The 27,456-nt window shown below is 41.9% G+C and overlaps 1 protein-coding gene across 1 annotated transcript; it reads left to right on the top strand.

Annotated features, from left to right (window-relative positions):
* The first annotated feature begins 952 nt into the window (after positions 1 to 952).
* Positions 953 to 25,825, top strand: LOC139286321 (cyclic nucleotide-gated channel beta-1-like). Its single transcript, XM_070907068.1, has 36 exons — positions 953 to 961; positions 4,410 to 4,533; positions 6,285 to 6,327; positions 6,432 to 6,537; positions 7,083 to 7,102; positions 7,185 to 7,290; positions 8,357 to 8,381; positions 8,524 to 8,617; positions 8,895 to 9,001; positions 9,192 to 9,252; positions 9,718 to 9,793; positions 9,958 to 9,982; positions 11,823 to 12,123; positions 12,654 to 12,803; positions 14,945 to 15,012; positions 15,333 to 15,518; positions 16,586 to 16,971; positions 17,126 to 17,327; positions 18,158 to 18,353; positions 19,861 to 19,956; positions 20,078 to 20,232; positions 20,999 to 21,229; positions 21,897 to 22,105; positions 22,326 to 22,376; positions 22,497 to 22,583; positions 22,729 to 22,793; positions 22,894 to 23,016; positions 23,113 to 23,254; positions 23,358 to 23,517; positions 23,607 to 23,704; positions 23,933 to 24,016; positions 24,136 to 24,254; positions 24,463 to 24,609; positions 24,836 to 25,034; positions 25,148 to 25,358; positions 25,788 to 25,825. Exons 1-36 carry the CDS (start codon positions 953 to 955, stop codon positions 25,823 to 25,825), a joined length of 4,500 nt encoding a protein of 1,499 aa, XP_070763169.1.
* The last annotated feature ends 1,631 nt before the right edge of the window (positions 25,826 to 27,456 follow it).

The following is a 27,456-nucleotide window of genomic DNA, read 5'->3' as shown; positions in this document are numbered from 1 at the left end:
TAGACTGCGGTGCCTCAGCCAATTTTGACATTTCTCTTTGTTTAGAACAGATAATTTGCACTTTTGACTCTGTTTATTGTTGTCTTTGTTTTGCTGAGGTTGCTTCACTGCAGATATGTGTGTGTGTGTGTGTGTGTGTGTGTGTGTGTGTGTGTGTGTGTGTGTGTGTGTGTGTTCGTGCAAAGCAGAGCTCTCTGTGCTTATGAAACACACACTAGCAGAAGAAGCTCGTCCTCCGACCGGCGCAGGAATGTCAGACAGCTGTGTGCGTCCATGACCGCCCGTCTCCCACTGAGCCCATTATGTCTGCCCTCTCTCTCTCTCTCTCTCTCTCTCTCTCTCTCTGACACACACACACACACGTAGCAACATCACATGATCTAAAAAAAAAATGCATGTCCACACACACCTAGACATAGAGACCACTTACCCAAACAAAGGCACATAGAGTTTTTGCACACAGACACATGGGCTCCAGCTTTCCCCTCCTCCCACCACAGCCAACTGTTCAGACTGTACCACTAAAAAACACAATCCCAGCGGAGACATGTTGATATACGATTGGTGCCAGGGCTGGGGCGAAACACAAGAGGAGGGGGATTTATTCACATTTAACGAGAAGAATTGAAAAGTGTCCTGTGTCCAAATCCTGTCCATCTCAACTCGATCTGTGAAGAGTAAAACCATAGCAACAGTTTCCCTCTTTCTGTATCTCCTCTTCTTTTGTCAGGCTAAAGCTAAATAGAAGCTAATTAAGTGTACAAGGGAGAAGCCTGCAGGCCAGAGAGGAATGGGTCGGGGTCTGGTTTCCATTAAGCCCACATGCGGCTGATTTAGTAGTGTCAGGCATGAGGAGGGGGGAGAGAGAGGGGAGTTGGGGAAAATGCAAAAAGAAGGAGGTATTAGAAATGGTAGTGGGTTTAAGGAGAGAGGGGAAATGAGAGAGAACGGGATGGCAAGGGTAAGAAAGAACCCGGGGGAGGCACAGATTGAGGAGGGGAGAGGGAGGGCTCTGCCAGCATTTCCTCTCCAGTTTTCTCTGAACGAGGAGGAGGAGGAGCGAGGGAAAGAGGGAGAAAGGATTTCGGGGAGGGGCAGCGCTGGCGTTGCACCTCCTGACCTAGATTGGGACACTCCAGTCCTCTCCTCCTTTTCAAGTCTTCTTGTTTTTGCTCTGCTTGTTGTCATGAGCTGGAGATGACCCCCCCCCCCCCTCCTCTATCTTTCTCTTCATTTCCTTTTCCTTTTGTTTTTCTCTCATTTTTTTGGTGTCATTGCTGTACCTTACCATATGTGCTCCCAAATGTATTAATTTTCTTCTCCACTCTTCTGGAAAGTGAGCTCAAGCATTTAAAAGACACTTAATGCACGGAAACATCTGCAGAAGGTGATCCTGTCTTAATTGAGCCTCCCACTATCTATCTGTGTCTGTGTAAAGCCACTATGCACATGCTCCAATCATTACCATTTGCTGTAGGTGTATGCCTGTATTTTGTTTTGGCCTGTCGTACATGTTGGATTGTGCCTTTTTTTTCTGTGAATATTGGGGGGCATTTTTTTTTAACTATAAATAGCATGAGGGAAAGTTTTTAAAAATGTGTTTCTTCCCTTTTTTTTACTCTACTTATCATTTGTAGTTTTGTAAATTTTGTTTCTGTTCAGGTATTCTGTAAGACCAGCAGTAGATTATTACGACGATGTTGATGCATGCAGGGCATGTTCTGTAAGGCCTGTGCACTCCTGTGTAGAGTACATTAAATATTTCACAATAAAACTCACCGGTAAAAGCAACACTTCTTTGCTGCAGTTTTTGGCTTCATGTTCTTGTTACTATTCACCTTAAGCCTGCTGTTAAAATGTCAAGCTCAAGGAGTTTATTCAGCCTTTGGCCACAGGAGGGAATCATTGCCTCTAAAATGTTGAAAACCAATTGTTCACTGCTTTCCTCACATTAAACACACACAATGATGATGATAAACTAAAGTAAGGCAAGAGGTAAAAGTGAACGCTCACACAAAAACATGTCTGTGTATCTGGGTGCTTATACACAGATACAGTGCTGGAAATGAACTAAGTACATTTACTCAACCACTACATTGGTATAATTTGTAGGTAATTGTACTTATTGAGTGCTTCAATTTAATGCTACTTAATACTTAATTTTAATACTTTTTTATACTACTTAATACAGTTAATATATCTAATAGAGAAATACTGTTTCTGTACTGTTACTCTGCTACATTTATGTACAGTTGGAGTTTACTTTGCACACACTTTGCACATTAAACGTAATAAACTATAAAATATGCATGTTTATAGATTACAATACCAAACAGAATATAAAGTAATTAAAATAAGCCACCTCCACCAGGTACAACAATAACCATCTAAGTTATGTAATGCAGGACTTTTACTTGTAATGGAGTACTTTTACGTTGTGGTATTACTACTTTTACTTAAGTAAAGGTACTGAGTACTTTTTTCCACCAATCAGCTGTGAGTGCGTGTATGTGTGTGCACATGAGGTCCATGCATGATTGCCTTTGTCGTTGTGAGTAAGAGCTCCTTCCCTGCATGTCTTTATGTCAGAGGTGATCAGGATTAGCTTCCATCACAGATCATCCACTACAGCTTTACCTCCGCACCCGCTTTCTCTTTCATCTCTTTCATCCACTCTGTTTTTCATTTCAATCTCTTTTATTTATAATTATTTAAATATGAAGAAATTGTGTGAACAACTATGGTTTCCAGCAAAGTTTCCCCAAAATCAGAGACCATCGTTAAGTTGTTCACTCTCTTCCTCTCCCCCGAGTCTTTGCCCCATTTGCCCCCTGTCTCTTGTCTTATCCAGATGTTCAATTAGGATTGAGGCCACTATGTTGCTGCCATATTCCAGCCTAGGGTCTGTGTCATCGACCTGTTCTTCCAGCTTATCCCCTGCTGAGCTGATAATGGGATCTGCCCGCTGCCTCCTGCCTCATCAGCACCTTAAATTGTTCTGCAGTTCCCATTCTCAAACACAATGACAGGCCTCACTGGATGCTGAAACTGAGATGTATCCGCTCGTCCAACCTGGTGAATGTTTTTCTACCTGTCTGTGGCTTTCTGATTACGTGCCCTTCTGTCAAACTTACATGTACAATTTACCATGACTGATGCCTGTACAGGTTGTTTGTTGATCCTTGCTAATCACTCTCAGGCATCATGCCATGCTTTCTCTCCTCCTCTTCATCCCGCTTTCCTCTCCTCTAGCCATACTGTTTGTCTCCCCTTAAGCCACCCTCCTTTCTCCATGTTCTCCAAGTATCAAAAGTAAAAGTACTCACTGTGGGAGGAGTGCAGGAGAATTGGGCCCTTCCAAATGTTCACAAGATAAATGTGGGAAGATGATTAATGTTTTATTTTTTTTTAATTTTAACGATTTTTTGTGGAAAAGCTGGATAATAGTTTGTCTTTGGGCCTCCAACAGTTTAAATGAAACCATCTGAGAGGTTCACTCTTTGGTGGAGCTGCTAACAGCAGACGTCTGAAAGGGTCTCATAGAGGTGCTAGCATGGCTGTTGACTTTTAGTGGAGTAATACTTAGTTTAAGTATACAGTAGCAGAACACTGAAATACTCAAGTAAAGTACCTCAGCATTGTACGTACACACAGTACTTGAGTAATTAGTTACTTTCCACCTCTACTGTTAAACATCTAGGACCATTGATAGAGCTGTGGTCTTAATATGGCTGTGGAAACGCAGACAGGAAGTAGATCATCAGACCTTGAGACTGACTAATAAGCTTTACCTTCATCTGTCTCCTCCTGACTGTCATTTAGTCAAAAGGTTGACTTAATATGGCTCATCACTGGCCAGTGCGTGACTGCTGATGAGGTCACTTGTAATGAGGATGTGATATGAGATAATCAGGACCAGAGATGACAAGGTGGAGGGGAGAGTACATACCAAGTACATTGTGCATATAGTACAGAAGAGAAATGCATTTTTAATTATTCTATGTAACTTAATTATACCCAAAGGAACATTGAAAACAAATTATCTCCTTTTTGAGACACACAAAACTTCTCTCCTTTGGCAGAGAAGTTTAATAAAAACCAAGATTCATGATCAAGATGCAAACACATAATATCACAAATACTTTGCAACTTGCACTATGTTTGAATGGTTGCACGATGAATGGTTGAATGGTTGTCTACAGCTGCTGGAGAAAAGTGCACTCTCTATCAGAAATTCCTGCAGTCTGTGGTTATTGTGAGTTGGGAATCACCACTTGTTGCTTGTTGCTGTCTTCTGTGATGGGGGAGTGATAACAGTTTATAGGTTACGGGGATGATGTCCCCACGATACGTCCCTCTGCCGTTAATCTGCGGTGGCTCATGGTTCAGGATTGTGCCTTGACCTTCAGGTGGTGCTGGTTAATCCCGTTAGCCCCAGGCAGCCGCTGTGGAAATTCCAGCAGACCTGTGCTGGCTGTGCCGCACTCTGGATCTCTACACCACCGGCATGCAGAACCACCTGTAGACACGCAGGTAAGGAAGACAAGTCTTATTAGTTATTCAAGTTATACAAGTTATTCTGTACAGATGTAGGGAAATGCATGATTTAACGTGTAGATAACATAAGTGGCTAAATGAATACCTGAGTGCTGATTTGTCTTGGTAAAGAGACAGTGGCTGAAGTTGCTGCAGAAGTTTAAATGAGCTGAAATGTTGATGTTGTTGTGATTAGATGTTTTTTGTCTGTACTGCCAGGTCTTATCTGAGTCCAGAGAGGCTTAAATGCACAAATCCTTCCTAAATTACAAACACAATCAGTAGACGAAGAACTACGTCTTCGGGGTGTCTTCCTCTGATTTATGCTCTTTTGATGACTGAGAATGAGCTGGTGTGATGAGGACATGCGTCAGGAGTTGATCCAGGCCTTAAGCAGTGAAGAAGGCTGTAGATTAGTTAGGGGACAGAGCTGCACGGTGTAATCCAAGGCTACGAATTTGAAACTAGGCCTGTAGAAATCCAGTTTAGATCCAAGAATAAAGCAGTGGATTATTAGGGGGAGCTCACTGTGATATTCTGAGTTTGTTGTCTAAATGCATAGCATATGGAATAGGTTGTATGATGGACAGCGGGACATCTTGCAGGTTCAGCGGCTCTTTGCCCCGTTGCTGAAGTGGATTATCTCAACAGGATGATAAACTGTCACAGCAGATAATACGGCCATGTGAGGTTATGGCAGACAAGTGGCTCTGTAATCTAGAATCAGAGTGCCGGACCAGTTCAATTTGTCCTCTTCCTGTACATTTGTGACAGATTTCTCCCGGTCTAAGTAACTGATTTAACCCTCTGTCACCTGTGTGAGGAGGCTGTTGGTAAAGCAGCTTACGGTGCACTGCTGCCTGAGTGAGGTTAACCTCTGCTCCTCAGTCTCCTCTGACTTTTGACTCCTGCGTGAAGTCTGCATTAGAGACAGGATCCTGATTTCTATTTCTCTTCACAGTTAAATGGTGGATTGTAAAGGCACCGCATGCCTTTGTAAAAGTTTGCAAATGTGCCTGATGAGACACGACAGACAGTTTTAAAGACTGATGTGAAAAAAGAGTCAAGACCATAGAGAGACATTTCAGGTTGGGCCAAAAATGTTTAGAATCAGAATCAGAATCAGAATCAGAGTCAGAAACTATTTATTTTCTGATTCTGATTCTGTTGGCTGAGATAAAATCAAAGACGAAGCAGGTGAGCGTCCCTCATCAAACCTCATTAGCTCCAGTTAAGGGCTCTCTGTCTGACAGATGAAGTGGCTGCTTTGATTAAGACATGAGGAAAGTTATTAGGAATTATCATCATTATCATCATCATTATGACCCATGTTTGATGAAGGGCTCTGGAGAGGCTGACTCTATGTGTGTGTGTTCAACAGGATGTTTAACTGGGTGGTGAAAGTGGTCCCCCAACTCCCTGAAGCTCCCGGGACAGATGAAGCTGCTGTATGACAACACACACACACACACACACACACACACACACACACACACACCAGCACACATACAGTGTAATTTCTGAGTATTTCTTCTCACTCTTTTCTGTCTCTGTCTCTCTGACCTGGCAGGACCACCCCAAAATTAAAGGTGAGGATTATTTTTCAGCTTATTTTATTCTATTTGTACCACACCTTTAGATATGTATGCACACATACAGTAGATGTGTTTACATGAGTTGTCTGCTTATGTGTAAGAATGCATCTAAAACATGAGTATTTTGTTTTGTTTTTTGTACTTATTCCACAGTGAAGAGTCCACTGAAAAACACAGACGAGGTTTCAGAGGACAGGTAAACCTCTCTGCCCACAAGTGTTTCTGCGTGACTTGTGTGTGTGTGTGTGTGTGTGCGTGTGTGTGTGGACCTACTGACATCTTTCCTCACCTCCTCGACAGCCAGGGCCAGAGTGGAGTTTTAGGCTGGCTGTCTAATGGGTTCGCCAGCACCCTGCCTCAACCTTCTGGCTCCCCGCGACTCAGCAGGGCCAACTCTGACGCCAGGGTGAGTGTACACATGTCTGAGTGGACGTGTAACCTGCAGGTCTTCTACATTTTGTCCTATGAGAGATAAAGCTATGTTTGCTTGTTAAGGAGCAGACTGATAAATTGGGGGGCTGAAATGCCAAATGTAAGCCAGCCATGTCTCACTTCAAAATGAAACCTCAATGTGAAATGTCATTTAATTATTGTCTGTCTTGATGAAGTCAAAGCACCAGGACATCTTAGACAAAGGCAATCACATTTTGATAAAACTATGGTACACAGACTCACATAATGTGGGATACAGCAGCATTTATTAAATTGTCTGCACATGCACTTTTACAACACTGCACAGTATATTGCTGTATATTGCTCACAGTATTTCTCTACTTTGGTATCTGCCCTCTTGTTTTATTTCAAAAGCAAAACGGAAACCATTTTATCAAAGGAACTATTACAGTAGAAGCAGCAGTATTGGTATTACTATAATTGTGGATTGCGGTAGACTCTTTTGGCCTCTAAATGTTTCTCATTCTCTATTTTTTTTCTTTCTTTGCCATCCACCAGTCAGGAGAGGATGGAGAAAGGTACAGTGCGATTGGATAAGATTCAATATTTATTGCTGAATACATTCTTCAAAAGGTAAATTCAGTTTTGTTTTTCTCCCAGGTCTGGAGTCATAGGCTGGGTCACTCAGGGTCTGACCAAGGTGCTGCCTCAGCCTGATGACAAGTACAAAGAGTCCAACAACACCGGCGACGACGACCACACTGAGGTGAGACACGAGGACTTCAGTGTGTCTATTTAGCCCGTAAACTCCAACGTTTAGTGATACAGATTCAGCTTTACAACACCTATATATCTATAATCTTAATCTATATTTAAACATCGAGAACTCCAATATAATCAAATGCATGGTCTTCAATAAACCATAGGTAATAATCTAGTACAGTACTTTTCTCTTCAGAAACCAATACTCCAACACAATAGGAACAACGTGTTTTATTTCATTATCACTTATGTATATATGAGCAAATGGATAAATCAAGTAATTCAGCCAAGCAACAACAAGAGACTCTACATCTTGGAACTGTGTGACATTTGACTCGAGCAACTTAATACTGTCCCACAAGCTTATACGACTAATCATGTGTAAGGATTAAGCTTATAAAGGAATCTACAGGGGCTTTAGCCTGGTTAACGCCCTCCAGTGACAGCCCTCTTACCTGGAGGCCTTGGGGCTTCAGTGATAAACATCCAGAAAACTCCTCAGAACAAACTCCTCAGTGATTTCTGCAGGCAGTTTTCGTGTCACTGTCACATTGCCAAAAGTAATATATTGAAATATTCATATTAAGGATTGACCCCAGAGGAAAATCTCAGATTCTAACTTAGTTAAAAAAGGGATACACATTTTATCAAAAATGTTTAGATTCAAGATGATCGTATAATCGTACTAAATGGTCTTGTAGCCCTCCTTGACTGAACTTTTAGTCCACATGCTGTACTGTGGGTACGGACATAAAAGGGGCCCATGTGGAGTGGAAAGTGAAGTTTATTGCTCCAATGAGCCCCATCTGTAGCCCACCCTGACCCCAGTAGTGGCACGCATGGGGAGACACATATGTGGCCTATGCTGTGTGGACTTGATCATTAACCTTTGTGGGGCTTACAATGACATAATGGATGTAAAGTAGAAGAGATAATTTAATTAATTTATCAATTAATAATGTAATAATAATTCCCTAATGTGCTACATGAATAATATAAGAAACGTAAGAAATTTTCTCACCATACTCTGTTGGCTTGACTTTAAATGCTTTTTATCTCTTTTGTTCTAGGTCTATGAGGTAGCAACAATGCCAGGTATGTTTCTCAATCATTTGTCTATGTGCTTCACCTTTTTAAAAAAACTATATTTGAATTACTTTTCAAATATCAGTAATTTGCCTTCCGGACTGCTGAGCTGATCTCTGCTCTCTGATTGGTCTATCCATCTTCTGTCCAGATTTTGATCCCCTCCCAAACATCCCGGTGGTGGAGATGGTGTCAGACGATGAGGTGTCGGAGGTAGACGGTTCAACCTCTCAGTTCCCACCCAAGTGAGTATAAAGCACCCGTTACAACACACTCACAGGGATTAAAGCTGAACCTTGACCCACCGACACACGCCAAACAGCGCCTGACATTTGATGGACTCCTTTGTCTAAAGAGTCCAAAGTACAGTAGCAGGATCAGCTGGACAATTCAACTCAAAGACACACACACACACACACACACACACACACACACACACACACACACACGTACACACAAGTACATGTAATCAAAATAACTATAAACATGTGAGTGGCTGACCTTTCTCTTTTTCTGCTACAGGGTGGTGAACTGGATAAAGCAGATGGTCCCTCAGCCAGTTATACTGCCCCCTGGTGCCGTACCCATAGAACCATCAAACAAGTCCTCACGCTCCTCTCTGGACAAAAGTACACACACACACACACACACACACACACACACGAAAGCACATTTGCCCCAATGCACACCAGTGGACATGTGTTTACCCCCAGCACAGTCACAACCTTAAAATCTCCATTACTCTAATGACATGTTTGGACTTCATTGGATGGATTCTTGTTTTGCACACTGAACTTCGTGTCTTTCTCTTCCCTCCAGTTTTGTCTCCACCACCTGAATCTCTCAGCGGAATCTCACTGGATACTGATAGCAAGGCCTCGTACGTATTGATCCCTCCTGACAGTGAGCCAGCATGCACAATACCAGGACCCTCAAACTGATCACTAATTTGATTATTTACAGCTGTGCTTCTCCTTCTGTGACATGTATTATTCAAATATTACATCTGAGAGCGCCATTAAAGGTTTTTTGTGTTTCTCCCCCAAAACATGCTGCAACATAATATTTCTACCACTATTATTAATATATGGACAGAGGTGGTTTCAGTTCAATAATGTATAGCACAGCTTGGCCAGATGGACCACATGACGCTTCGGACATGAAGGTCTTAATTGGCTTTATTTGTCATCCATCCATCCGTCTTACTGCATTACAACACCGACAGATTTTACTGATGTTCTCCTTGAAATTTCCCTTATAACTGGAAGGACTGGGATGTTACAAAACAACAAAATGTGTAACTGTCTAAAGTGTGCATACAGTTAATGAGTTTGTCTCTTGACAGCGTGGTTGGCTGGTTCGTGTCAGGACTGGGCCTGAAGATGCCTCAGCCTGCCATTCCACCCAAAGATGATGCCGAGGTAATCTTTGGAGTAAATAAATGCTTCTTTCTTTCTTCTCCTCTTCTTGTCTTTCCACCTGTCACCCTTTCCTTTAGCATCCATCTTCTCTGGTATGTTGATAGCAGTTCAACTGACATTTTACTTTCCTTTTTTTCGTTTGTGTTTACTTTTCTTGCTCTCAGGGTGCAGCTGAAGTTCTACAGAAAGGTGAGTTTAGGTTTCATTCCCTTTATTATATTGTCCTTTTGTCAAAGAAAATCCTCTGCTCTGCCATTATATTGCCAGTACCACTGTTCTCAAGTGCCACAATACACAGTTCAATCAAGTGGATCTATATCACATAATGTTTCCCCAACAAAGTGCCTACAACTAGCAAAACATCTCTTTAATAACATGGCTTTTAGTGGTGAAATATGCCGGTCGTTTCTCATTTTGAGCGAGTCCCGTGGATCTGGGTAATATTTGGATAGGATTGTACAAGCACCGTCTTGTTTTTCCCCCCATAGTCTTTGAAGAGGTGTTTTGGTCGGACGGTCGGAGCCTAACTCAGTCCCTCTTCTCCTTCTGTTTCAGGGGGGAAGGCGCTGCGAGCCCCTTAAACAGCAGGAGGAGACGACTGGGGGACGCTCTGATTCCCACACACACACACACACAGACAGTCAGATACCGATAGACATATTGCACTGTTGACAGAACTACAGGTGCAGTACAGCAGGAAGCTCCGTACAGAAACTAGGCAGCTGTAAAATACTACAAGAATATAAAGATATATTCAACTCACCTTACTGTATTCAATACAGTTTCATATGAATGTATTACAACTTAAAATGTGTAACTAAATCTTGTACTGTAAATTCTACAGCTAATTAGATGTGTGTTTGTCTTCAGTCTTTGTGATTTGAATTTGCACATCTTCTGTTTGACACAGAAAGATTTAGTCTTTATTTGAAATTCCTGTATGTTTCATGCACAAAAGATTGCAGGCAGGATGTTTTTCTGTTACTTTATTGTGCTTTCAGCTTTGGCAATTTACACTATATATTCATGTTGCCATTTTAATATCCGGACAAAGAGCAATAGGAGATGTAATAGTCATTCATTTAAACACAAATGTGTTTCTGTTTAGAAGAATTTCAGTATAAAATGTCAAATCTTCCTACACCAATTCACAGAAATCTGGAAATAATAATTAAATGGCAGCTATGTTTATTCGTTATTATGTTGTTTATGGACAAATTATACTGTACTTTACTGCATCTGCATTTATACTACATACTATACTATACTATAAACTGCAACAATAGTGTATTTTTCATGTATTAATCCTACTTCTTAAGAATCTGTTAATTATTGTGCCCAGAGAAAGTTCAGTTTGGGTCTTGATTGTGTTACAGTCCGTGTAAGCTTCTCCACAGGTTTAACTGAGGTCGCACAACACACATGTAAGAGCATGCAGTGTATGGCCTACTTTGATCCACTTGATCTATTTTCTATGGCCTTGAACTGTGAAATGTGGCCTGGGGATGTGGTGTGGTGTTGTTTCAGAGGGTTTGACTTGATTTGAAAGAGCCGCACTCACGTTGAAAACATGTTGACTGTCATGCAGACAAGGTGTTGGAACACATTCATATAATTAAATACTATAATGTAAAGATACTGCAGGATTAATAAAGAGTCAGTGTGAAATTATTCTTGTGGTCGTCTTATCAATAACCTGCCTTATCCATCAATCCCCACCTGGAACACATTCCATTACCTCCATGCATAGTCTACATATGAAGATAAATTAGATATGAAAAGCTGTAGATGTACAAACTTGAGTCCCAGCTGTATACCTGTATTATAAGCAGTCCAGCCTGAAACCCTGTATTGCTTGAACAGTAGATTTATTAATTCTGTCATTAGCTCAAATCCAGCTTGTAATGTGTGTCCATACAACAAAATCAACCTTCATATATCCTAAACCAAAACCAAATCCATCACCAACATGTCAACCACGTGTCTCTTGCTTCTTGCACACAAATGGACCCTTGTCACCCTCTCGTAGCTTCATCCAAACTCAAACCTGACATGGTGCTAGAGGACGTGGAGTCAGACAACGAGGGCCAGCAGAAACACGAAGATCATTCCAAACCATCACCAATGGCATGCCAACAGCAGGAGGCGACGCAGTGCAATGTGCTGCAGTCTCAGAAGTGCGATGTCCCCCATCCAGAGCCAGAGCCGTCAGAGAATGTGACAAAAATATCTCAAGAAGATGCTGAGACCCAGACAGGCCGCTGGACACCGTTCATCGCAAGCATCAAGAAGGAGGCCGAAGATGGAGCTTTGGCTACCATGGAGGAACGGTAAGAGAGGTGGAGGACAAGAGGGTGGAGGTGGTCAGACATTTAAACTGGTTGTAAATCATATAAAATCAAAAGAACTTAGTTAACAGTCCTAAAGAGTAGTCCCACTGGACCCTGATAAGCCAATAATACCAGCTATATAAAAATTATTATAATCATTATATTTAAGATCACATAGAATCACCAATTCTATTTGTTCTGATTAGTCTTCCTCGAAACCTCAGCGATAAGACAAGCTGTAACTTGTAATTTCAGTGTCTTTTTAATGGATTGCCTTGCTTTATGCAGTTATAGCCTTCCCGTCTATGTAGCTTGATTTGATTGGCTGGAGCAATAGATATCCAGCTGTACACAGTGGTCGAAACGTTGTGATAAGGCTAAATTAACCTGGTTTGGTGTTGGGCAGGACGGTTTTGCTGTGGGAACTAAAGTCTTGGCAACAACGAAGAAGAAGAACACACTCTCGTCACATCCAAAATTTCTTTTATGGCACAGCACAATCATATCAGTGTGTCCTGCCTCTCTTTCAGTCTGCTGCAGGAGCGCGTGGAGATGGCACGTATGGCTGAAGAGGTGGCCAGGCAGACAGCTGAGATGGCCGTTAGACAGATGGCCAGTGAGGGACAGTCCATCAAACTCTCACTGGGGAGTCAAGAGCTGCTGGAGGAGCCTGATGCAGAGTAAGACCGAGTAGAGAGAGAGAGAGTGAGAAACAGAGAGCGTTTGTGGGTGTGTGTGCATTTGGGCATTTTAGTATTTTGGAAATGGGAGCATCCATGAGAGTGACACTGCATGTTCACTATGACCAGGCTGCCAGTGCCACAAGAAGAGGAGAGCGAAGTGGACCACAGTGAAGTTGCAGAGTAAGAATGCAAATATCTCCGTTCTTAACTTCCTTGAAATCCTTTGTAGGACCCTCAGCCCCCTTAGTCTTTCACCTAGAATGAGTATATCATACCTTCAAATGTTTATATAGATTTTCTATAGTAAACAGAATTCTAGACTTACAAACTATCCATTTCCACATCTCCAGCAGCTTGTTGAACTGATGATGAAACCATAGTAAGAGACTCAGTGGTGGAAGAAGTATTCAGCTCATTTACTTAAGTAAAAGTAGCATTACTACAATGTAACATATAAATCATTACAAGGTAAAAGCCTGCATTCAAATATGCAGCAATAGGGTCCTGCTCAGAGCATTATGTGATGATTATTATTTTATTTTCACTTATGCCTTAACATTTTAGCAGCATTTTAATGATGCAACTGTATAAACTGTTGGGCAGCTAAATCTGTAATAAGCTGATCATCAGTGTTCTATATTAAATCTTAACATACACAGTAACTCTAACTATCACATAAATGTAGTGGAGTAGTGAAGTAGTAAAAAGTGCAATATTTCCCCCTGTAATGGAGTGGAGTACTATGAAATGTACCTGAAATTGTACGTAAGTGCAGTAGCCTACTTACATTTACATAGTTACTTTCCAGCACTGAGGAGGCCTCACTCACTTCCCAGTCTGTCTGCTGTCAGGTCCCAAATCCCGTGGGTTCTCGTTATGTGATCTTTGCCGCGCGCTGCCTCAGCATCACACTACCGTGCCATAGCAACCACAGCTTCCCTTGGCAACAGCCGACCCCCCCGCGCCGCCCCACGGTTCCCCCAGTAACAGTGTGCCCCAGCTGCTGCTGTTTCACGTCAGGAGACGCAGAGAAAATGACGGACGGAGGTGTAATGGAATATTTTCCACTGTTGTTGTTGTAAAATCTCTAAATTCTCCTGACCTGGTTTAAACGACCCCACAGCCCAGATATAGTGTCACTTGACGTGTCTCGACGCTCGTGGATATTTTCTGTCTGGACTATTAACGATTAACGCAGGTGAATATTGACAGAGCAAGTGAGTATCTTGTGATAACTGATAACATCGTGGTTAGGTAATAGACTGACATATGTTATGAAATGAATAAGTTTGTTATTTAACCCTAACTTTATTTCTATCCTGATGTAAACAGATAAGTGGCGTTATGTAAGCTTACCTGTTACAGGTGGTCACCAAGTCGTTTTATGCTAACAACAGAGAGAAAACACAGGGTTAACTACTATGCTAACGCTAGCTAACATGGAGTAAAGTTAATGTGAGAAGTATGACAAATGAATGTAACCTGTGTTTTGAGTTTCAATGTTTTCAGGCCATTATTCAATTAAGAATAGGAGAGAATAAAATGTAATTTAAAATCAGAGTCAATCAAAGTTTTTCATTCTATAGCCATTGTAAGTGCAGTCTGTTAATAATAATAATAATGTATCACTGTTACCACATCTGTGCCCCTACATTGCACATCAATTCACATGCTATATACTAAAATCTACCCTAAATATTATTTCAGTAACAATATTATTATATACCATTATTTACAATATTATTATATTTTATAGCTGAGTCACATCCACTTTCTATGTTCAAATCCACTTTAATGTGTTTCTAACCTGTACAAATACAGCCACGTCACCATTTTCAGAGGGTGCAAACAAGATTCCAAGAGACTATGCAAATAGACACTAAATTCTCAAGTACTTCAGAAAATGGCTGTCTGGGTTATTAAATATTGTCTTTACTTTCCAAGATTGCTGGAAGAGTACAATGTAAATTCTGTATTAGAGTAGGTTTTCCCTAGAAATACTAGCATGTCTTTCCTAACTGTAGTACTCTTTTAATAGAACCAGCTGTCATTTAGCGGGCCAAGTTACAATGTGGGGACCCTCACACTGCCAGACAGCCTGAGACATGAACTGCTTTGTCCCCTGTCTTATCCTGCAGAGAGGAACAGAGCCTTGCTGAGGAGGAAGAGAGGGAAGAGGCAGAGGAACCTACCATTAATGAACCAGGTAGAGATCAAGACAGAATCACACACCTACCACTGCGCACACTGTTTATTTCTTTTGAATTGACAGTGTTGTCCCCTCGAATAAGATTGTAGCTGGAAGGACTCACAAAATCTAAGTAGATAGCATAACACGCCATAATCCGAGTACAAACTCTCTATAATATTATTATTCATTGCATTATGTATAATATTATTTATTCATCATAGTATGTTTCTGTAATATCTGCATCATCATCATCATCAAGCAGATGTTTATTCTTATGACTGTTAAGTATTCTAATATTTAAATCTCATGAAATCTATAATTTAAAAAAAATCTAGAGCCACAGCAGACCTCCCCCTCTCCACCTCCAAGTCCTGAACCAGTTACGACCTCTGAACCGGAGCCTGAACCAGAACCAGAAGCAGAGACCAAGTCCCAGGAAGCCAATTCAGAAGCTGAGCCTATAACCAAGCAGCCGCAGAAAGCAGAGAAAGACGGTCAAAGCTCCAACGCTGACAACGCTGGTGAAAAAGTAATGTCCACGGGTTGAACATACACAGTGATGAATGTTGACAGTCATGACCCATATGACTGTAATACACATGACTCACTGACTCAGTTAATTTAACCTCCTGCATTGCCTGACCTTATTTAGGAACATCATTGTTGTATATAAATTCCTCTTCTTTCTTCCTACTTTGCTATTTCTTTGGTTTCCTTATGTCTTTGTTTCCTTTCCTTCCCTGTCCTCTCATATCTATCATTAAAAACAAGCTAGAATCAAAAGAACTCAGATAAGTTCATGTCAGAAATCTGACACATTTACAACCTTTCTGATAAAGAACCCCCCCCCCTTTCCTCATTCCTCCCTTTTACTCTTCAAAATTTTTGTTTTACTTACACAACATCTACTTCAAATTCTAATCACATAATTTATACAAAGGATCCTCACATCTTTAGCCCATGCAGGACCGAAAGGAGAAATACATTAAAATGTTAACGTTGTTGTGTGGGGACCTACCATACACTGATGTGTGATTCTTTTTGAGAAATGTTTTTTTTGTTTTTTCAAGCCACATATGTCATATCCGATCCCAACTGATGCTCACCTGCCATTCATTCATATGTTTTGTGTTTTTTGCAGGAGGAGGAAGCTACTGGGGATGGCTGTGGTGGTATGTGCTATACTATTTTGTGTTCTGTTATGTTTTTAGGTTTGTTTGAATTTTCTTCAGGAAAATCTTCCTCATTACAGATTCTACATGTGACTGTGGTTAGAGCTCTAATTAGCAGTTTTATTCCTGTATGCCCAACTGGCCGGTTTGTTGCTTAACTGACTGTTGTTTTACATGCTTGTCTACATCCAGACAACTACGCCTATGTTTGATTACATCGTTGTGCCTCTATGTCTGTTGACACTCTAACAGACATAGAGGCACAACGATGTAATCAAACATATTGTCAACCTCACATTGTTACTGTGCTGTACTGACTGTCTACATTGCTGTTTGACTGTCTACTGAACCCGTCTCCCACTTTGCTTATATTCTGCCTGACTGTATATATGCCTATCCACCTGTCTCCTCTATAGCGCCAGTCAGCTGTGATGCATTAAAGAGCTGCCTGATGCGCATTCCTCACACCTCCGAGTGCCTCGGCAACATCAACGCGTTCTTCAAAGAGAACGGCATCTCCCCTCCCAAAATACCCTCCATGCCTACACTACCCACCCAGCTCTCTGACGTGACGAAGTACTTGCCCTCCCTACCCTCCCTACCTCCTGAATTGCGCCAAGAGCTCTCCCAGATCCGACTCACGCAGGTCCCCCGAAATATCGCCCAGACTCTGACTGAGCTTTTGCCCAAAAGCTCAGAGGGTTCAGTCGGCCCCAGTTTGTCCAGTCTTTCCCAGAGCTTTTCAAACATCCCGCAGAAGCTCTCCCAGTTTCCCAGCCGAACGCAGCAGTACTTCCTCAACGTTCGGGACCGCCTAAACAGCCTTATGCCTCAAGATGCCTAAGAAACAGCAACAACAACAACAGCAAAAACAGAAGCAAGACAAGAATCAGCAAGACGTTGAACTGAACCGGCTTGTCCGACATGCCCCTCTCCCTCCTCCTCACCATCCTCAGCTCTGGTCCCGCTCCCCGTCTCCATCCTCCCCCAACGGTAGCGCCCTCGAATTGCCCAATGTGCCGTCCTACCCACGCCTGCCGCCAATTGTCAGCCCCCCATCAAAGCAGCTCAACTCACCGTCCCACCAACTGTCAGGCCTCTCTAACCCGGCATTCTTCATTGAAGATGACTCAGACATTTCAGCAATAAGACCCGCAGGTGAATCTGCAGTGGTGAAAAGTTGGAGATTCCTTGTAGATACCTGAACTCGGTCAAAATAAGTAAACAGTTACTCACAATATGTGGCATCAAGATAAACTAGCTCTGAAATCAAAAGAACAACTGATTGCCGCTAAACTTTATTTAAAAAAAAAAAAAAAAGAAATTCGCAAGCAGTAAATTATCAACTGAGTTCAGATGTCCAGTAGCGGTTTGGTGTTGTGGTGGTGGATTTTAGTATGTGTATGTGTTGTCTCGTTCTGTCAGATGTTCATTGAGCTCAGCCGTGATATGAATAAAGCATCACAGTTCATTTGTTTGCTAGGGCTTTGAAGATAGACGATAGGTAAGAAGAAGACGTGTGCATGTACATGCTCAAACTATTCCAGGGAAAAGGGAAAAAAATACTCAGGAACTTTTTTAAAAAAGAAAAGTTTAAAATGTCAAAGTCTGTAACACACTGTAGCAATGTACAAGAGGAGGCAACACACTGATTGTTGACACTGTATTTGACAGAAGTGTGCCAGCGCACCATGAGCCAGATTAGCCAGACTGAATAGCTTGCCAGATGAGTAAGCTAGTCCTCTCAGCCATCAGGGCACTCTTAATACATGGCCTAGTTCACAAGGTGGATCCTCTTGCATTAGCTCAATGTAGGTCCTGGTGCCCCCCCTCACACTGTCCTGCTTTACCTTTGCATATAATTGTGACTTGCTTTTCCCCTCGCAGTGCTGTGCTGCAGCTCCGTTTGTCCCAGTGTTAACACATTCACATTATTCGTGAAACTCTCCATTAATCTACTAACATTTTATGCCTTTCAACCTCTCCAGAGAGCTCTAGCCTCAGCCTTCGACCGGCCGTTAACGTAGAAGATGTCGACTCAGACCACGAGAGGGGAGGGGAAGGAGGAGCAGGAGGGGGAGGAGGAGGGAAGGAACAGAGCAATATCCCCCAAATCCTCACCCCCCAGGACCCCAAACACACAACCCTCACTGTCCCTGTGACCCCTTCCGGAGGTCGTCAAAGGTGAGAAACACTACCACTACTTCATGTAATCTGCTATTAGGACAGCGACTCATTTTATAGCTTACACAATATGACATGCTTTATTTTTACTTTTTCTTTGCATTTAATGTTTCACCAAGAGTTTATCTGGGTGTGCCTTATAATATTTTTTACCCCCCCACCATCCACAGTAAAGCAGATAAAGAGTAAGGAAACTGCATGGATCATTTGGGTTGTACTTGTAGTAACTATTGATTTCACAAGAGAGAAATGCAAAATCAAGGTGGACGTTTCTCTGTTGGCAAGTGGAGTGTTTTCATCCAAAATGAGAGATCAAATGAAATATTAGTAGTTGGCAAAACACAAAATTCAGAAGATCACAAAACATTTGCTTTTAAAATACAAATAATTTCAGTGATAGAATTATGTTTCATCATCATTCATGGTTTTAATGAATCATTAATGTATCATTTTGGAGTGAAACTCTTCAGGTTTTCCCTGTTGTTTTGTGCTGTTTGAAATGGATCTGCTGCCCTCTACTGTCTGCTGTACTGTCACAGTTGGTAGAAGCATAATGTTGGTCTGTATGTATGTCAGTGTCCTGCAGAAACTATGTGTCTTGCTCTAGAAAAAAATACATTTCTTAATTTGGTAAGCTTTTATGCACATAAAAGACAATAAGAGCGGCCAAAATGACACACTCACACAAGCAAACCAGCACACAGTGTTTATGCAGAACACAGACAGTTTATTATATGAATCACAGAGCAGCTGAAATTGTTTGGAAAGTCAATTTTATTTATATAAAATCCAGTATGGACAACCTGGATGAGAAATTATAGACAGACACTGAGTGCTTCTTGTTTTGTGTTGTTCTGTGTTCTGTGTGAAGGTACTGTTCACTGCATGGCTTTCACAGATTTCTGTGCTTTTGTCATAACGTAGCAAAAGTCAATAAACGGATGCATCTTAATCTTGCACTTGCATCATCGCTGTGTCACCTGTAGGTGATTATCTCCACCTGTTATCTGTTTATTGGATAATATAATGTTTTCCTGGCACACACACCATACAAACCCTCTCTCACCCATTCCCCCTCTCTCTTAAACACACACAATCACTTCACAACCTGACCATCCACGACAGTAGTGGAAGGAATCGCAGGACTATCTGGACAAAGATGTAAGATATCCAGCCCTTATTAAATACTGCATGGACTCATCTAGCATCCATCTATCTCTTTACCCACACATCGTGCCGCCCAGTCGATGTTTTATCCGTCACTATTCATTAATCCATGCATTTTCCCATTTTAATACACCAGTCTTTGCTCATTCACTAATCAAATCATCATTTGCATTGTCTTTTGTTCCATATATGCTGTTATATTGTAATATTTGATTCTATGTCTTTTTAACATTTATAAATACAGCTTGATGTACAGAAAAGCCACACCACGCAAACAATAATCTAACTAAGGCAGCGCTGTCTCAAAGATGTTGCTGTGTCTACTTAACTCTAACAGTAGGAGGCTGCACTCTCAAAGTGAAGATGACGATGATGAAGCAAACATCTCTGTCAGGGCCTGGCCCAGCCAGTCCAGCTTGCACAGCACAGATGACATGTGAGCACTCACACACACACACACCAAATGAAAATAAAGAAAGTGTGAGAGTACTTCATTTGGAGTTTTCATTGAAGTGCTGACATGTCATCTAATTTTGTGTCTGACTTTTTTCCCCAAGACTGAAAGAGCGTCCAGCATCTTCAGCCAGTCAGACCAGTACAGTGGTCAACGAGCGTCTTCAGGAGCTGGTCAAGATGTTTAAAGAGAGAACGGAGAAGGCAAAGGAGAAGCTCATTGACCCTGACAGCTCAGATGAAGACAGCATCATCCCCTGTGAGTTAGAGTCTCGGTCCTTTTGTCTTTCACACACACACTGAGCTGGTCTGTAGCACCACAAGGGACATACAGCACAAAATGTCACATTCTCACAAAAGTGAGAAATATAGAGGTAGATAGTGGTCTTAGATTGAAGCAGCTGTGTGTTATAGTATATTTTATTTCCAGGTTAAAAGAGTCAGCCTCGTCCAGCCGAAGAACTACTATTCATTTAAGTCATACCTGGAACCTCCGTCTATACACAAAAAGCTACATCATGCCCACTGACAGACACACACAGGTGAGAAGTAGCAGTAGCAGGTTCTCTCCAGGTTTCCCTCCATCCCTGAAGTTGTACCACCTGTGTCCCTAATTCACCCCTCAGTGTTTTGATCAGTGGTTCCCAAAGTGGGTGCCTTAAGGACGGGACAAGGGTGCCTCAAGATTTGTTCATTCTCTTTTCCCCATATAAAATGCTTGGCAATATTTGCATTAACAACATTTTCTTTTTCTTTTTCAAACATATCAAAATGTAAGATGTACATTTGAGCCAATAGATTTTGTTGAGTTCATTAATTTGTGGCACAGAAAAGTCCTTTAAAAGACCACCACACACTGCAAGTAAACCTTGTTCTTTGCATCCTACCTTTCAGGCAGAGGCGCCTTGTCCACAACATGTTATGAGTCCATTTTCCAAAATTGTAAATGTGGGCCTGTGAGTTTTCTAAATCTTTCTCATGTGTTCTTCTGACCTTTTGCCCCTTCCCCCCTCACCTCCCTTCAGCTCCACCTCAGGCCTCAGCTCCTCAGCCTCCTCCTAGAGCTCAGCCAGTGGACGGGGGAGAGAAGGAGGCACAAGCAGGTCCATCAGGAGGAGGAGGAGGAGGAGGAGGAGGAGGAGTGGAGAGTGGGGCAGAGGAGAAGCAGTCTAGCTGCAGCTCCAAGGTGAAAACCCCTCGGTGGATACGAGCCTGTGTGCACTACCGCTTCCCTGCCAGCATCGACCCTTTCACCAGTGAGAACCCCGCCACCTCCTGCCCCCTGCAGCATCGCACTGTACAGCACAATCTTCTTTACTTAAACTACTTAAAAATGGATGACAAACACCCAGAGTCTCATCTGATGGCTGTTTTTATTTCAACATTTCTAAAATAACGCATTGGTTTTGACTACTTGAGAAACAAATTTCATTGAGCTGTTAAATGCTCATCTCCAAGGAAACTAAACACTCCAGAAATATTTTGGACTTGTTGTGTTTATATGTGATGATAATGCGATGGTTTGGGTAAAGGTGAATCTACTGTACCCTCCTATTACAATACAGACACCTGTCTCCTAATCATCTGTCATTTACCCTTTTCTCTTCCCTTTGTTTCACATTCATAAGGACTATGTGACAGTTCATTTTCTGTTGTTACCATTCTTTCTCCTTTAGCACAAAACCAAGTTCCAAATAATGCAAATTGTGCTTAATAATGCAGTTTAGCTCCTGCTTATTTCCCTAGTTAACAGTGTATAATAGTAGCTGGCGCTTGCTTCACTTGTTCTGTGAATACTGAATGATCCCAGGCTCTCCTTACTTTCACTCTACACATGTCAATCCTTCTATTATCTAGTTCCCTACATTTCTCCATCTCTCTCACTCCTTTCATCCTGTCGTCTCGTCGCCTCTCTCCCCTCAGACCTAATGTACGTGCTGTGGATGTTACTGGTCTCTCTGGCGTGGAACTGGAATGCATGGTTCATCCCAGTGCGATGGGCCTTCCCCTACCAGACTCCAGACAATATTTACTACTGGCTGCTGACTGACTACCTGTGTGACCTCATTTACATCCTGGACATTACCATCTTCCAGCCGCGCCTGCAATTTGTCCGTGGAGGGGACATCGTGGTGAGTGGGACCCCAGAAGCCATTACTGTAACTGGGTGCCATGTCATGGTGGGAGTCTGTTTTATAGTGACCAAAAAAATAAATAATCTCTGTATTGTATTTTTGCACATACAAGAGGACTTACAGAAGTAGCTCAATTTTTAAAGTATCAGTTTAAGACCATAAGAATCAACCTGCCAGTTAATTGTTCATATCTGCAGTTGTTTTGTTTTTATTACAGTGTGACAAAAAAGAAATGAGAAAGAATTACATGAAAACCAAACGCTTCAAAGTAAGTAACCTAGAGATCAATAAAAGTACATTTTTTATTGTATTCTGCTTTTCTGGGCTTCACACATGAATCGTTGAATCAATCATTGAAGCAGTGAAGTGGCACCTTCCTGTTTTTCAGTTTGATGTAGCCAGCCTTGTTCCCCTGGAGCTCTTCTATTTCAAAACTGGCATCAACCCTCTGCTTCGCTTACCCAGGCTGCTGAAGGTGAGGAGGTGTATTACTGTATATTCAACCGTTTCCCCTAAACAGTCCAGTACAACCTGTTACAGTAACACACTAAGAATCCTGCCACTTTTTTTAGCAAGAACGTGTGTTACCAAATATTTATTCTCTATCAATGTCTCCCCAGATAAACTCCTTCTTTGAGTTCAACGAGCGTCTTGAGGCCATCTTGACCAAAGCCTACATCTACAGGTCAGCTGCAACCTGATGGTATCATACTGGATACTCTCTTCTCTATCTCTGTCTGTCTGCTCACTCAGTTTATGCAAATGTCTTGCTCTCTGTCTCTCAGGGTGATCCGCACCACCACCTATCTTCTTTACTGCCTCCACTGTAACGCCTGTCTGTACTACTGGGGCTCTGCCTTCACGGGACTAGGGTCAACCAAGTGGGTGTACAATGGCGAGGGCAACAGGTTGGTGGGATTAACACACACACACACAAATCACCAAACCATTCTCTTGTTCTGCCTCTTTCTAATCTTCCTCTTCCTGCCCTCGTCTCTGCTCAGTTACATTCGCTGTTACTACTTTGCGGTGAAGACCCTGATCACCATTGGCGGGCTGCCCGACCCCACCACCCTGTTTGAGATTGTCTTCCAACTCATCAACTACTTTGTTGGAGTCTTTGCCTTCTCTATCATGATTGGACAGGTAGGTATATAAATGCAATGGAGACATCTGTTCCTTCCACACATATTTAACATTAAAAGCTCCAGTGTGTTTTTGTTTTTGATTTTGCTCATTTGCCTCTCAGATGCGTGATGTGGTTGGTGCAGCCACAGCAGGTCAGACCTACTACCGCACATGTATGGACAACACTATTAAATACATGTCCTCCTATCGCATCCCCAAAGACGTCCAGAACCGCGTCAAAACCTGGTACAACTACACCTGGCAATCACAAGGCATGCTGGGTAAGGAGAGCATTATGTGTTCATGTTCACACGTGTCTTTTACATCTGACCTTTCAGTCATACTGCACCTCTTATTGTCTGCCTTCCAGATGAGCAGGAGCTGCTGACTCAGTTGCCAGATAAAATGCGTCTGGACATTGCTGTAGACGTCAACTACTCCATCGTCAGCAAAGTCCCTCTTTTTCAGGTAAGAATTCATAAAAAAAATGCACAGTATACTTGATAGATAATGATATTCTAAAACCTATAATACAGAAAGTCAGCCATTGTTCAGTGAGCCTCCCACCTGAATGAAAACAGTCTTTTTGCAGGACCCTGTTGTGTTATAAAACTATTGCACTCTCCATGTAGAGATCAACAAGAGATAGACTTGAACCATAGTTTTCTCATTTGTTTTTGGTCCCCCTCCTGACAGGGTTGTGACAGACAGATGATCTTTGACATGCTGAAGAGCCTACGCTCTGTCGTCTACCTGCCTGGGGATTATGTCTGCAAAAAGGTACATACTGTATGCAAACTTGCCTGTCTTTTGTGTGTATGTGGGAAATTTGTTTAGTTTTTGACATTTGTATCGCTCTCTCCCTCTCATCATCTGCCTCTCTCTTCTGTCTTGCTCAGGGCGAAGTGGGTCGGGAGATGTACATCATAAAGGCAGGGGAGGTGCAGGTGGTTGGAGGACCGGACGGGAAGACGGTGTTTGTCACTCTTAGAGCAGGATCAGTCTTTGGGGAGATCAGGTGAAGAGAAAAAGTTCTTTAATAATTACTACATATTTCCCACGATAGAACAGGACTCCTTTACCTTTCTTTATTTTATGATTTTCACACTGGTTTGGTGCTAAATCCTTTCCTAATTTTATTGGGATTTTTCATGAAATCAAAATAAAATACTGCATAAAAAATTCTGGAACTTTTAATTTTCAACCATAATCTCTCTGATTGGCAGTTTGCTTGCAGTAGGCGGAGGTAACAGGCGCACAGCAAATGTAATCGCCCATGGATTTGCCAATCTCTTCATCCTGGACAAGAAAGACCTGAATGAGATCCTGGTCCACTACCCCGAGTCCAAGAAACTGCTCCGCAAGAAGGCCAGGTTAAACATCAACGGCACCATCTTGAAACAACACACAACAACATTTACTCTACCCATCACTGTACTCTCTGCTTTGTATCTGTCTGGTATTAGTGATGTATGACTTCCAATACAGATATGGTGGAGCCACCAAATCCAAACTGGACTTAGACAAGAGCTTTGTTGCATGTATGCAGTTATTACTGTCTGTTCCTAAGTCTGATAGAAGTTACTGTCTCAACCACAGGAAGATGCTCACTAAGGGAAAGAAACCTGAGCCCAAAGAAGAGGCTAAGGATCCCCCTCTGGTCCCAGCAGCCCCTGTTAGGCAGGAGACCCCCAAACTGCTGAGAGCAGCCCTGGAGATGACGGAGAGATCTGCTGGACTTAAAGGAGCTCTTGCTAAAGTCAAAGAGAAGACCAGCAAGTCCTGCATCTCATTACAGGTAAACATACACAAGACCTGAGCAAAACAAAGAATAAGCATGTGCACACATGGCAGTGACAAGACAGAGGGTGTACTTTATGTAGGAGGTTAATCTTCTCTCTTCTCTTCTAGCCCTCCATCTCCTCCTCCCTGCCTCCTCCATCTCCCACCTCCAGCTCTGGACCTGACAGAGAAGTGGACACGCCATCACCCATCTCTGCCAACTCCGCAACGTTTCGCTCTGCCTCTGGTTGCCGCAACAACAACTGCCACGGCAACGCGGATGAAATGCTCGCCATGGACCAAAGAGAGGAGGGTGTCAGTGAGGCTGAAGGGAATGAGGGTGGGAAAAGGAAGGAAAAGAAGTTGTAATTATCTAAAGGACAAGGGAAGGAAGAGAACATAAAGAGACTGGATGACAATCCCTAAGAGAGGGGGAAATTTGAGTGATCAAAGGGGAATAAAGAAACACTCATTTTAAAGGGGAAATAGAGGAATATACAATGCTGAGTATATCTGCTACAAATTGACAGAATGGTGGAATGAAAGAGAGATAGGAGGTGTTTTAACTGAACATGTACAAAAACTGTCAAAAGCCTGATCTGCTAAATTTGTGTGGGACAGTTTTATTGCAAAAATATCAAGGTAGTACTGTTTTCCACTCTGACCCATGACGCACTTACCCATTTTGTACGTTATAGCCTTAAAGCTTACTGTCTACATTATACAACTCCAGATTCCTTGTTCATATTTTTCTCCCATTGCTTTGCAGTCTTCTTTCAGCCTCCATCCACTGTGTTCATCATCTAACGTACAGTAGGAGCAAGCCGTTCCTCGCTTGGTTACCTCTTCAGAATTCATGCACATCTTCATCATATACACTGCGTTTACATTCAGTGAATTCAATGTAGCTATGATGATGAGTGCATTCGGTGTGTGGTGGCGTAGTTTAGCCATAACAGTTAACTCAGATCAGTCATTTCTACAGAACAGAATTTCTTCCTTCTAAAATGTACACAAAATGTTTTTGCTGTTGTTGTCTGCTAACTGTTTACAGATTATTTTGTAAACTTGAAAGTGCAATTTGCCTTATATGTTTTGTCAGTTACCTTTGTGTTGTGTCGGTGTGACTAGCTTGCACTGCTGATGTTTCCATCATGAGATATGTTACAAGTGTATGTTGACAGGTCATAGATTTTCACTGTCTGTCTTTAACCATCATAACGTTAAGCATAGCAAGCTCAAACATCATCTAGCCTGGTATTACATCAACACCGGATTTTACGTGCTAATACTTACAGTATATGTCATCTCAAAGCGATCAATACATCACTAATCACTGACTTAAAAATGTAGCCATTAATACATGCAATACCATTGCTTTACATATTTTACAGCAGTTAACATTTTTATGTTTGTGTTTTCTGTTATGTTTGCTTTGTACAATAATGTAAATATATTAGTTTTTGGAGATTTAGACTCACTGTACTGCTCTGCAGTGTCATGACATGTACATGCATTCTGATAATACTAAATGTTCATTTGTGCTGTAAATGTGTTTAGGAGTCAGTAGTGATGTAAGAATGATCCTTTTTGTATAGATGGTTTGATTATTGATACAGCCTCAGAAGACGCATGCCCATAAACCAGCTAACCATACTGCCAGACAATCTGTAGAAAGGATTATCACTGTTGTTTTTCCTTTGTGTGTGTGTGTGTGTGTGTGTGTGTGTGTGTGTGTGTGTGTTTGTGTAGTGAGAGGGGACAGAAGAGTGCTCATAATCAACTCTAAACAAATGTATGTGTGTAATAATGTCCATGAGCTCGATTGTGTCACTGATCTAGCTCTGTCTTTTAAATAATTAAATAAATGACTGTTTTCAGCATATTTAGTTTTATGTCTGACCTGCAATGAGCATGCAGGGTCAAAAAGCCTGACAAACAACATGACAAACTTCAAGGTGTAAACCACAAACCAAAACAGCAAAAACTAAACAGGAAGCAACATGAATGTGTTGCCAATTCCGATTAAAGATATGATGTGGTTACCAAATAACCACAGTGCTGTCTTCTTTCTTCAGCTCTATATTACGGCGCATCTGTCGTTTCTGATAGAGTTCAAATCCCGTTTGGTTTAAAGAAGCTTTCTTGGCTAATGGTAATGGCAGTATCAGAATCAGAATCAGAAATTCTTTATTGATCCCCAGGGGGAAATTGTACTAAGACAGTAAAGACAAGTTACAGTACAGCAACCATAACCATATCCAGATCATCACAGATTTAACCACAAATGCAGCAGTAAACCGAGCAATAACAATAACCCGTGGGAATGCAAACATAATGCAAGGTAACACAAAACTTATTGTGAGGGAATGCAAAACCTCAAGAAAATCTCGCCATGACCTAACATTATCTTTCTCCAATACATTGGCAATGTTCAT

Source organism: Enoplosus armatus, chromosome 6 (assembly GCF_043641665.1).
Source record: "Enoplosus armatus isolate fEnoArm2 chromosome 6, fEnoArm2.hap1, whole genome shotgun sequence".
Lineage (NCBI taxonomy): Eukaryota > Metazoa > Chordata > Actinopteri > Centrarchiformes > Enoplosidae > Enoplosus > Enoplosus armatus.
This window is presented reverse-complemented; position numbering and strand designations above follow the sequence as displayed.